The sequence below is a fragment of the Sinocyclocheilus rhinocerous genome, unplaced genomic scaffold (genome assembly GCF_001515625.1).
Source record: "Sinocyclocheilus rhinocerous isolate Xijiao unplaced genomic scaffold, SAMN03320098_v1.1 scaffold247, whole genome shotgun sequence".
NCBI classification, from domain to species: domain Eukaryota; kingdom Metazoa; phylum Chordata; class Actinopteri; order Cypriniformes; family Cyprinidae; genus Sinocyclocheilus; species Sinocyclocheilus rhinocerous.
Genome location: NW_015662919.1, coordinates 929,960 through 942,033, shown reverse-complemented (window position 1 = coordinate 942,033; position 12,074 = coordinate 929,960). Strand labels below are relative to the sequence as shown.

Sequence of the window (12,074 nt, the reverse complement as noted above, 5' to 3'; positions counted from 1 at the left end):
GACATGGCGGCAGCGTCAACAATACTACAGCGAGAATAAAAGTTACGTCTTCTTTCTTTGCGTGAACATTTGGGCGGCGTTATGCACATCTTCCCACATCGTGACGTAGACATGTTGGGGGCGTGTTAGAACGAGCCGTTTTAGGTAGGTGTGGCTGACTCTTAACTTTTATAAAGAATATCTCTTTGGATTTGAGACTTTAGTCTTTGCAACTTTACAGATCTTCTTTATGCACCAAGAGCTTGTAACACTCCAAAGAGAAAGGAAAAATTGAAATCGCATCATATGACCCCTTTAAAATAAGCATGAATTTAATTGTACAAATACTGCCATAAATGTATACTTCAGAATCTATTTATTTAATTTTATATTCAATAACGTTAATTATCATACAATAGGCCTCATTTTCTTCGTGCAAAATATCATTTCTTCTTTTTCATGAATTACAACCATTCTATGCAGACACAATTTTTTAAAATAAGCATGAATTAAATTAATTGTACAAATACTGTCATAATGCATACTTCAGAATCTATTCATTTATTTAATTTTATATTCACAAATATGAATTATCATACAATAGGCTTCATTTTCTTCATGCAAATTATAATTTCTTCTTTTTTTCCTTTTGTCTCTGAGGTGCAATATGATCTAGACATGCTGTTGACATGTTTTGTGAAATTCACCTGGTGTTTAATGCTAACAAACTGAAAGGATGTCGAAATGTCTGGCTCACGTCACTGGTGTAAATTAACTGGTCTGGTATCATCTGACCTGTTGGCGATGATAACCAGATGCACATTAAAATCTTCTCCGCTTGGCTCTGGCGTCCCGTGAGGATATGCAGGATGGAGATTGCAGGAGATGGTCTGTCATTTATTCGGTTCCCTACACGTCCAACAACAGGAGGAGACGCGGCTGACAGCCAACGGGAATCCAGCCAGCCGTTAGAGGGATTACACTCGTCTGCTTAATTTGACACACACACATTTTGCTCAACAAAGAGTTTGGCTGGTCTGCGTCTTTGTGTCGGGATGAGAGAGATTGTGAGCTAATGATAGCCTGAGCGTTGATGCTAAATATGCAAAGCGGGCGAATATGATACAGAACACAAAAGATCTTTGACATGAACGGGCTGCTCCTGCTATAGGCTCTTATTAGCCTGTCTTCCCACTCGCATAATAACATGCTGACACATGTATTTGCCACATAACTGCCATCAGATCACTGTTTTGGGCATAAGGAAAAGGGTTTGCGTGTGTCACTTGTCACGTGGGGGTTTTAGTTTGCTGTTGGGTTTGTGCTTGCATAATTAAGAATGTATTTACTCATATTAAATGGTATTTTTAAAATGAGTCTTGCCCCGGCTTGTGCAGAAACAAAGAGCTGTTATCATGATCTCACCCTCAGAAAACAATTACTAAACAGAGCGGAAAAAGCTCAAACTTCAGGGACCAAACCGTGATTCGTAAGAAATGCTAACTTGCAGTGAAGATTTGTTTTTGACTTGGCACCACTGTTTACTGGCGATTGATAGTTCCATTAGGATTTATATATTTGCACACATTTTTTCAACTTGCTATGGTGGTGCCATGTTATTTTCAGACAATACCATGGATTTACCATCACTGTACCACATCCAGAGATGATCAGTGTGTGTTAATCGATGTCTCTAACATACGGAAACTTATTTCTGCCACTGAATAAAAATATAAATATATTCTTTTTTTTTTTTAAATACACTTTTTTTAATTAAAAAATTTATAAAAGTATACTTTTTATCTCACAATTCTGACCTTTTTCAGACTTTTCTTCTTAGAATTTTGTGTTGTATTTATGTGATATTTGCATTATTTGTAATTGAGTTTTTGCCATGAAAATAGCCCCAGATGCTGACATGGCATTAAATAAAATTATACTACTACTGCAGTCAGGTGTCTAGAATTCTGGAAAAAATAAATTGAATTTCAAGACGTAAACTCGCATTTCTGAGAGAGAAAGTCAGAATTGCAAGATATAAACTCCCAGAAAAATATAAATAAATAAATTCTGAAGTATTCATACATTATAGCAATATTTATACAGTGAATTGAATTCGCTGATTTAAAAATAAATAAATAATTAAATAATAAATCATGTATCTGGATAGGATGATTTTCATTAATGTGATAAAAGTTTAAAAAAAAAAAATCCTTCTGCAGAATAATTAACATTATTGAAATCAAAAAGCTAAATGAACAAATAAATTCTGAAGTATTCATACATTATAATAATATTTGTACACTGAATTTAATTCATGCTGATTTTAAATAAAGTGTGTGTCTGGATAGGATGATTTTAATTAATGTATTACAGTAAATTGCTCCGAAAAAAGTTTTTTTTAATATATATTATATTATATTGTATTATATTTCTTCATTCTCTTTATGCACATATTAAAATATTATGCATATATTACAAACATATTTTTAATATAATATATTAATATATAATTCAACATAATCAATAATAATAGAGCTGCTGCATATTATACTTATACAATAAGGATTCACTATCAAGGGACAATTTATAGTGTTATTTGCCTGAAAGCACGATTCAGAGAGACACTGACAGCAAACGTGAGGAACAGAGATGTCCTCTCTATATAAATCAATACTGAAACCTAGAAAACTAGAGAAAGCATCTACATTTCCAGCTGAGACGTCTCTGGATCTCCATGAAGAAATGGCTCCCCCCTGTGTCAGCAGAAATAAAGTGGTCTTAATTAATGCCGGACGTCTGTGTTGCGGGTTACTCACCATACTGGGCTTCTCTCTCCTGCAGCTCCAGTTTGATCTGGTTGTGTTGCTCCTTCATGCGGCTCAGATCCCGTCCACTTCCTGCGCCCAGTGCCTGCAGCTTCCTCTTCAGCCCCTCCAGACGATCTCTCTCGCCGTACGCGCTCCTGATTTCTGCCTTCAGTTCCTTCGCGCTGCTGAAGTCATTTCCTGCGGCGAGAACCAAACACAGAAGCAGAATATTCGACGAAAAACAGCAAAACTATTCGCTGAAACATTAAAACTTCAGAAAGCCACCAGAAATAATAGAACTATTTATACTGCATACTGTTTTCAGCATACTATGATTTGACATACTAAAAACTCACATACTAAATAATACAGATAGCATGCAATTTAAGAAGCAGTCTGAGATTTAAAAGAGACACTGTCAAATCTTTACTACATTTTTTTATTTTCAAGTTGTTAGGTGGTTGCCAGGGTGTTGCTAGGTTGTAGCTAAGGCATTTCTAAGTGCTATTTGGAGTTGTATGCAAAAGATTAATACTTAGGGTTTGGGGAAGTATATGTAATAGTTATAGTGATGCTTGACTTAGTAAACATGATTAATTACGAAATAAAAGTATACTAGTGTTCAAAACTTTGGGGTTAGTAGGATTTTTTTGGGAAAAATTATTTTTTTCATTCAGCAAGGAAGCATTAAATTGATTAAAAGTGACAGTAAACATTATGTTACAAAAGATTTCTATTTCAAATAAATGCTGTTCCCTTTCAGTCGGTCACTCTCGACGTCACGTCGGATGACCGACGAATTGGGATCTCGCTTAGAGGGACCAATCTACTTCGAGTGTAAACTAAATGAGCCAATGCACATTGGCATGCGATTATTGCATCCAGCTGCCGCTGATCACAGCGTGAGTACAAACTTTTTTTAAAGAAAATCTTAAAAATAAAATAAAATAAAATAAAAATCTTAAATACAATGTACATTTGTGCCACAGAGACTTTTTCGTTAAGAGAATATCAAAAAATAAATAAAATAAAAATCTTAAATACGACATTTGTGCCGTATTTTGTGCCATACGACAAACTTTTTTAAAGAAAATCTTAAAAATAAAATAAAATAGATTTTCTTTTTAAGAAAATCTTAATAAAATAAAATAAAATAATTATTTTTTTTAATAAAATAAAATAAAATAAAATACTGAGCACTGAGCATTCAGGAAGCCAGTAATGATGGGCCAGATGCCACAGCAGACAACACTGGCCCTCCCGATGTGAAGGCGGTTGTGCGCTGCAGCCGGCTCTGCCATCAGATAATGGTGCATCAGAGGGCAAAGTCATACTGTGCCATTTTTCAGGCAGCTCATCTCCTCTCAGCTCCACCCGCGGTGAAAACACACAGCGATCCCGGACACCAGTTCACACACACACACACACACACAGATAAATGACTGTGTGTCCAGTTTCCCATGCTGCTCACAGGAGGAAAGCAGCTCAATGACTGTCGTGGGAGGGCGACACATGCTGACTAACTCACACACACCACAATGCACTGCAACAGGAACTGGAGACTCACGTCCAGAGTATATTTGGCTTAAAAGCACGAGTGATTTATAATGAATGCTGACTGAAGGTGTTTTAGATTATATGGTGGTCGGTGGTTTAGTCATTCTGAATGGATCTGTACATATACAGTCAGGTCAAGGCAGCAGGTTTAGTGGTCTTTTGGCATCTCCCTGTGATCCTGTTTGGTATCCCAGCTTGACTTGTGCTAATTTTTATTAAAAGTGCTCTAAACAATTCTTTTTTTATTTCTCTCTTTCTTGTGGCACTATATAAATACATTGGGAATTCAATGGGAATTTTTTTTTTTTTTGGAGGGGGGTTCTTTTTTTCCACTTCAAGCACTGACTATACATGCTTTTTAAAATCATTACAAGCGATGTCGAAATTCGAAAAAGACTCTTTTGATCTGGTTTTTGCTTGTGAATCGCTTGAACTGAATGATCGTTTGAATCAATTTGGATGATGAGTTTGAATCGGATCGGTTCCAGCGTAAATGATTCAAACTGAATCGGTTCGTCTGTTCCTCTGCTTTTCTCATCTTCAGTCATGTTTACACGACACTGTCAGCACTACTACTGGCTTAGCTGAGTAGTTATATGACATTAACTGAAATAAGAGGAAAAAAGTATGATATTTACAAATAAAACATCCATATTTCCATTCCAAAGATAACATCCAACACAAATCTACGAACATATTCAGGTGATGAAACCGGTTTACTGCTAACTAGTGAAAACACTCTATTAATATGACAAGCTGCAGCTCAAAATACTTCAGTGGAGCTGGGGAAGGTGGAGGGTTTCTGAAGCAAGCTGCTACTGCTACGGCAAGCCTTAGTCATATATTTGAATGATGAGCAGCGAGCTCATTGGCTACCGATACAGGAGAGAACCAATCAGCTGTGCCATGTGATAATGATGTCATTAGGTCAGATTGAGATTGAGCGCCATCTAGAGTTTCATGCCAGAACTCTGAATATGTTAGATGGAAACATTGAGCATTATGATCGAGTTTGTAGCTTAATTGACTATATTTGAAATAGTTTGAGCACTGCTCAGTTGCTGACAGTTCAATAGGAAATCAGCTGAAATCATCCAGTCTCTCATACCATTGAAGTGAATGTTCATAAAAATAATTTTTTTTATTGCATATGAACATATATAACAATAAGAGAAATACAACTTTGCATAGATTATTGCTACTTCTGGCTACATGATTATGACCTTATGACGCAAGCTCAGAGGGCTCCCTGTGCACCGCAGGACTCACAGGGTCTTGAGCAACTTAATTTAGTTAATTGCACAGGAATGTATTCATTTCTCACAAGGAATATTAACCAATCTGCTGTTTTTATTAAAATAATTGCACGATTTTTTTTTTTACTCCCAAACTATTCTCAGAGGTTTAAAAGAAAAGAAGTATAGTAAAATTATATGTTGTCAAATAATTATATTTATAGGACTTAATATTATATTACTTTAGCGTTGCGTCTGATTATCTGCAGCTTTTTAAATTTAAAATGCTGCATGCTGAAAAAAATAATAATTTAGGATATTGTTTGATATTAAAGAAAGATTGTGGAGGTGGTGTCCCATTAAATAAGAAATAATATAAATGAAACCAATTTATATACAGTATATATAATATCTAACATGAGCCAACAATTGACAGTTGAACTTTTATTAATTAATGTTCACAAAGATAAATACTGTAACAAATGTATTGCTCTTTGTAAGTTAATGTATTATATATGTATATTTATCAAATATATATTATACAACATTTCTGTTATGTTTAAAGATTTAAGTGTATATACAGGGCATCTTTTAAATTAGCTTAATAAAACCGCCACAGGCCTAAAGTGTAAGCAGATGTTTGAATGTTTAGCTCTCTTCTATCATAATTAAACAGGGCTTTCATGTTGCGCGTGCTGAAGCTTCTCCGCGTGGGTGCGATCTCGCTTCTGAATTGCGAATAGCAAAAATGCGTCATAGACAAATGTTTGAAAAATAGCTGGCGACTCTGGTGAGATAGAATTTGCAAGATAATGTATATATAGCAATAATAAATGTATGTGTGTTTTCTTAATTTCTCCAGTACCGATAGCAGAACCGTTAACGTCAGAGCTTATCGATACTCCGGTCTTTCATAATTTAGCCCCGGGACCGATTAAATACCGGGTTTCGGTACCCAACCCTATGTGGGATACAGTATCTCCAACAGTGTGATAGTATGTTATTCCATTATACACTTCCAGGTCAGTATCTTTTATTCTTGTTTTACAGTAAAAAACAAGAAACGGCACAAATTTACCTGAGATTTTGAGATCTCAGAGAATTGTTGTCTTGTTTCATTGGCACTTTCACTTATGGTTTAAATTTAATTAGGTTTATGCTTAAAACAAGTACATAAATCTGGCATTCTGGCATTATGAGGTTGTGAATGAAACTAGACACATCTCACTAACTTACACATAACAGCAACAATATTTAAAGCAATAACAGGATTGTTCAGTCTGAAGGTGAAATTATATTTAATAAGATTTAATATTGACTGGTTAGTACACTGGCTAAAATAAAAATCTTTAATACAACAAAAAATTTTGCCACAAACTTTTTTTAAGAGATTATCATAAAATAAAATTAAAATTAAAAAAATTAAATACAACATACATTTGCGCCACAAACTTTTTTGTTAAGAGAATCTTAATAAAATAAAATAAAAATCTTTAATACAACAAACATTTTTGCCACATAAACCTTTTTAAGAAATTAAACTTAAAAAAAAGTAATAAAATAAAATAAAATACAATTTTAAATACAACATACATTTGAGCCACACTTTTTTATATATTTTTTTTTATCAAAAATTTTTTTGTAAAGAGAATCTTAATAAAATAAAATAAAATGCCTAGGGAAAGAACAGAAGATTAATATGTGATTGAAATGTGGACTTACTTTAGCTGTTGCCTCTTTGACAGATAAACTCAGCGCTCGTTCTTGCTCCTGAAGTCTGGAAATAAAAGTAAATTATAAATATCAGTGATGCTGAAAATGAGATTTGAACAGTAAAGTCATAAATTGTACATTAAAAAATAATGCCAAATTTGAGGAATAGTAATAATGATGCTTGACTTAGCAAACACTACTAATAAATACACGTTAGCAAGCAATATCGAAGCAATATATACTGTGATTCAGGGTTATTATTACAACTAAATAAAAAAAATGACATAAATATATAATAACATAAATATAAAATATTGAAATAAAAAATAAAAAAAATATTGAAATAAAATATTTTAATCACTTGAAATGAAACGTTAACTAAAATATTTAAATTTAAAAAGTTTAAGTTTAATTAAAAAAAAAATTTAAGTTTAAAAGGTTAAACTTTTACTATTTTATACCAGCTAGTTTCTCATTTTCATTTAGGTTAAGTTGAAGTACTAAAACGAATTAATAAAAATTAAATATTTCATATACATATTTAAAAAAAATAAAAACTACTAAAAATAATGAAAACAAAATTACAAAAAAATTTACTAAAATTAAAGTGAAAACAGAAAATATAAAAATATTAACAGAAACTATAACAGTATATCAATAATATTAAAATAACTGCTGTGATTAAACAAATGGATAAAGCGCATCCTGCTGGTAATATACAGGTTTAATAAGTGGATTAGATGTCAGTAACACATCTCTAAAATATCAGCTATTCCTCATCAAGAGCCTTGAGCGATTCTTCTTAAGCATTACGCACAGGTTTTGGACAGAAAACTGATATTCATCCACACCAGCATCTGAATAACCATTAACTCTGTGGAGCCTGAAAGCAATATAAATTCATAACCGTGCTGAAAAGTGTGTCCCATTTCCAGAAGGGCCGGGTAAAAATACAATAAAAGAGAGAGGATTGCATGGAGAATCCACGTGGACTCAGCTGCTTCTCCTCAAAACTCGCTTTAAAACCGGCCCTCAGTGCAGGAGAAAATAAATCAATCTCTCAGCGGGGTTTGTTTAGCTGGGCTCAATGTTATGACCTCAATCTGCACCGTACCTCCAATAAATCTACATATGCATCAAAATCAATCTGTGAGAGACCAAACACAGTCATGCAATCTAGAGTTCAATATTTCTCTGCTCAGAGACAGACCTTTCATCGCCGCTAGAGATGACCTTTGTTTTTCACAGAGTGTCTGTCTCCCTGAATCTCCTCCAAAAACTAAATCCACTGAAGAGAAGATTTAACTGAACCACATCAGTCTTAAATGTTAACGCTAGTGAATACTGATTAGCACATCTAACATCTTTAAACGATCACCTGTCGCTTTCTGTTCAAAATTACAGCAAAGAGCTCAGAAACAATAGAGATTTTCATATTACTGTCACTTACTGATGCCATCACAAAAGTGTCAGATAATATACTCAAGCTTCCACTTATAATTCATTACTAACCCTGATGGCATAATGCTGTTTATAAAACAGATCTCTGGATCTTAAACCTGACTGAATAAGCCACATCACAAGTTATTGCAAAATAGCTGATATACGAACACCTATAAATGTACATCAATAATAATAATAATAATAATAATAATAATAATAAATATTATATGTAATTAATATGCATATATTAAATATTATAATATATTTAAATAAATAACATTAAATATAAATAGATTTCTTAATTATAAACAGAAAATATAAATATTTTCAATAATAATAATAATAATACTAAATCAACAGTAAACAATAAATAATCAACATTATTATTAATATAAATAATAAACATTATCATTAATAATAATAAAATAATAATCAATCAATAGTAAATCACTATGGAAATAAATCTTTATATTATCATTATTGTTGTTATTGATTATGATAGTAATAATAATCATCATTCTTTAATAATAATGAGTATTATTATTTTTAATGTTGGTGTTTTGTTATTATCAATAATGACAATAATACTAACATAAATAATTATTTTATCTTTGTTATTATTATTATTATTATTATTAATCACCATCATCATAATCAATAATAATAAAAATAATAACCAGTTGAAGTCATTATAATAAATTATTATTATTATTATTATTATTATTCGTGTTATTTTTTATCAATAATATATACTATCAATAAAATAAATGATTGTAAATAAATATAAATAAAAAATTATTTATTATATTATCAATAAAAATTTAACTGTATAATTAAAACAATAATAATAACAATAAATAATTATTTAATATTATTATTATATCAGTCGTCATCATCATCATCAATAATAAAAAAAATAATCATTCAATTGTAAGCCCTTATAATGATAAATCATTATTATTATTATTGCTGCTGTTTTCATCAGTAATATACATTAACAATAAAATAACATTATCAATTAAAATATTAATATTTATTATTATTATTAATAATAATTTATTGGGTTACACTTTGCTTTAATTTAATTTATGCTTTAATGTTCAAAAAACACATTATTTTTCAAATACTGACTACTGCTGTTCCTGAAACCACGCCTTCTTTCTTTGCACATTTGGGCGCATTATGCAAATATTTCCACATAGTGGGGTAGATATGTGGGGGCGTGTTAGAACGAGCCGTTTTAGGGGGGCGTGGCAGAGTCTTAACTTTGATAAAGAATATCTCTTTGGTTTTGAGACTTTAGTCTTTGCAACTTCAGGGATCTTATCTATGCACAATCAGCTTGTAACACTCCAAAGAGAAAAGAAAACTTGAAATCGCATCATATGACCCCTTTAAATGAATGGTTTTGAACATAACGCTGTTACTGCTGTTTTACAGAATCAATAATCTACGAGTTATATTGATTTTAGGAGGTTAAAGGAATCATTGACATTGACTTTTTCCAAACCTGCATGATTTTATCTCTCAAACCTCTGCACTTTTTTCAGCCACGGTGCCTCAAAACGCATCATGCTCTTACATGTGTCTTGACCATTAGCGACGTGCAGGTTTGAATGTGTGTAAATGAGATATGAGACCTCACATTTTTCCACATTTTGCTGCTCTGTTTGCCCTCACCTGATGATCTCCGCGGGTGGAGACACGCTGATCTGGGCCCGGTGTTCAGAGGTGATCATGTCCTCCAACACTCGACCCATCAGCCGCAGCTGAGTCGAATCGCAGGCTCTCAGGACGGGCTCCTCCAGCTCCAGCTGCTCCTCCACAGCTCTGCTCTGCTCCCGCAGCTCCTCCAGCCTCCGCTGAAGACCACACATCTCCTTCTGAACAAGCACAACCCATATTTAACCCTTAACCTATTACTGAGCTAAAATCAACAACAGATCGCTCATATGGTCTCAAGCCAGAACGAGCAACAAGATTTCATGCTGATAGTCAAAAGCCTGTTTCTGCAAGGATAACATTATTTCTGCCATTTAAAGGGTTTAGATCCAGAACCATTAGATGAAAATCTGTATCGGTGCATGTTAAACATTCATGCAACAAAGGCTTACTGATGCTTATGTACTGTAGTCAAATATTCTACAGGTTAAACATCAAGTGACAAGCTGTCATTATTCATATTTCAGTGATGATCATATATTTCTGTTCACCTGAATCCTCTGTTTCTCCTCTAACAGCTTCTCTCGTGTTCGAGGTTGACTCTGAGAGCTGCCTGATCCCTGATCGTCACTCAATTCACCATTTTGCCTGTTTGAAAAAAATTTATTTATAATCAGCCACTGCAAAACATGACTAGAAATGTGTTATTATTGAACACCAGGGTTATCATAGTTAAATATAACTAAAACCATAAAAAAAACTGTTACTTGAAATAAAATGTTAACCGAAATAAAATAAAATAACTTATTTTATCTCAGCAAGTTTTCAAGGCAACAGTTCTAATTTTCATTTAGTTTAACCTGATGTACTGAAATAACTACAACTAAACCTCAAATAAAAATTAATAAAAACTATATAGAAATTAGGGTTGCAAAAAGGTGGAAATTTTTCAGTAAATTTGGGAAACTTTCCAGGATTTTTTTTTGAATATTCCAAGGATTTTTGCAACCCTAATAGAAATATTTAAAAATATTTTCTCAATTATAGTACTATAACATTTTCGTAAACTAAAACTATTAATAATCATTTTCAGTAATTGACATAAAGCTGAAATAAAATACAAATATTAGATACAAATATTAAACTTAAAAATTAGAAATGCTGCCTTGGCAACTAACTGAAATAAAATGAGCTGAAGTTGAAATACTAAAATGACTAAAGCTAAAACTGAATTAAAAAATTAAAGCTATACAGAATTTTTTGGTTTTAAATATACAACACATAAAAAATTACTAAAACATTACCTAAAATTAAACTTTGAATATCAGAACAAAAGCAAAGTTTAAAATATGAATAAATAATACTAAAATAAACACTGGATCTTTGGCACTTCTCAATGATTATAATAAATGAATTTATTACAGCTGGTAAAAAAAGTTGTTTATAACCAGGGTTATTATTGTTAACTAAAACTAAAACCAAAACCATGAAAAAATCATTAATTAAAATAAAAATCTACATTATCTGGAATGAAACCAAAACGTTAAATCAACATTAACTGAAATAAAATACAATCTAAAAATGATATATAAAAAGCACTACTTGAAGCACTAAAATAACTAAAACTAAAAACTTAAACCTAATAAAAAACAGTAGAAATAAAAAAAAATATAAA

The 12,074-nt window shown here is 32.1% G+C and overlaps 1 protein-coding gene across 1 annotated transcript in view; it reads right to left on the bottom strand.

Annotated features, from left to right (window-relative positions):
• disc1 (DISC1 scaffold protein) overlaps positions 1–12,074 on the bottom strand; it is a 72,140-nt gene that overhangs the window by 42,145 nt on the left and 17,921 nt on the right. The window contains exons 5-7 of the mRNA XM_016538457.1: positions 10,951–11,047; positions 10,418–10,620; positions 7,304–7,358 (exon numbers count right to left, since the gene is read on the bottom strand). Coding sequence (XP_016393943.1) covers positions 7,304–7,358; positions 10,418–10,620; positions 10,951–11,047 — 355 coding nt within the window. The remainder of the gene's footprint in view (positions 1–7,303; positions 7,359–10,417; positions 10,621–10,950; positions 11,048–12,074) is intronic.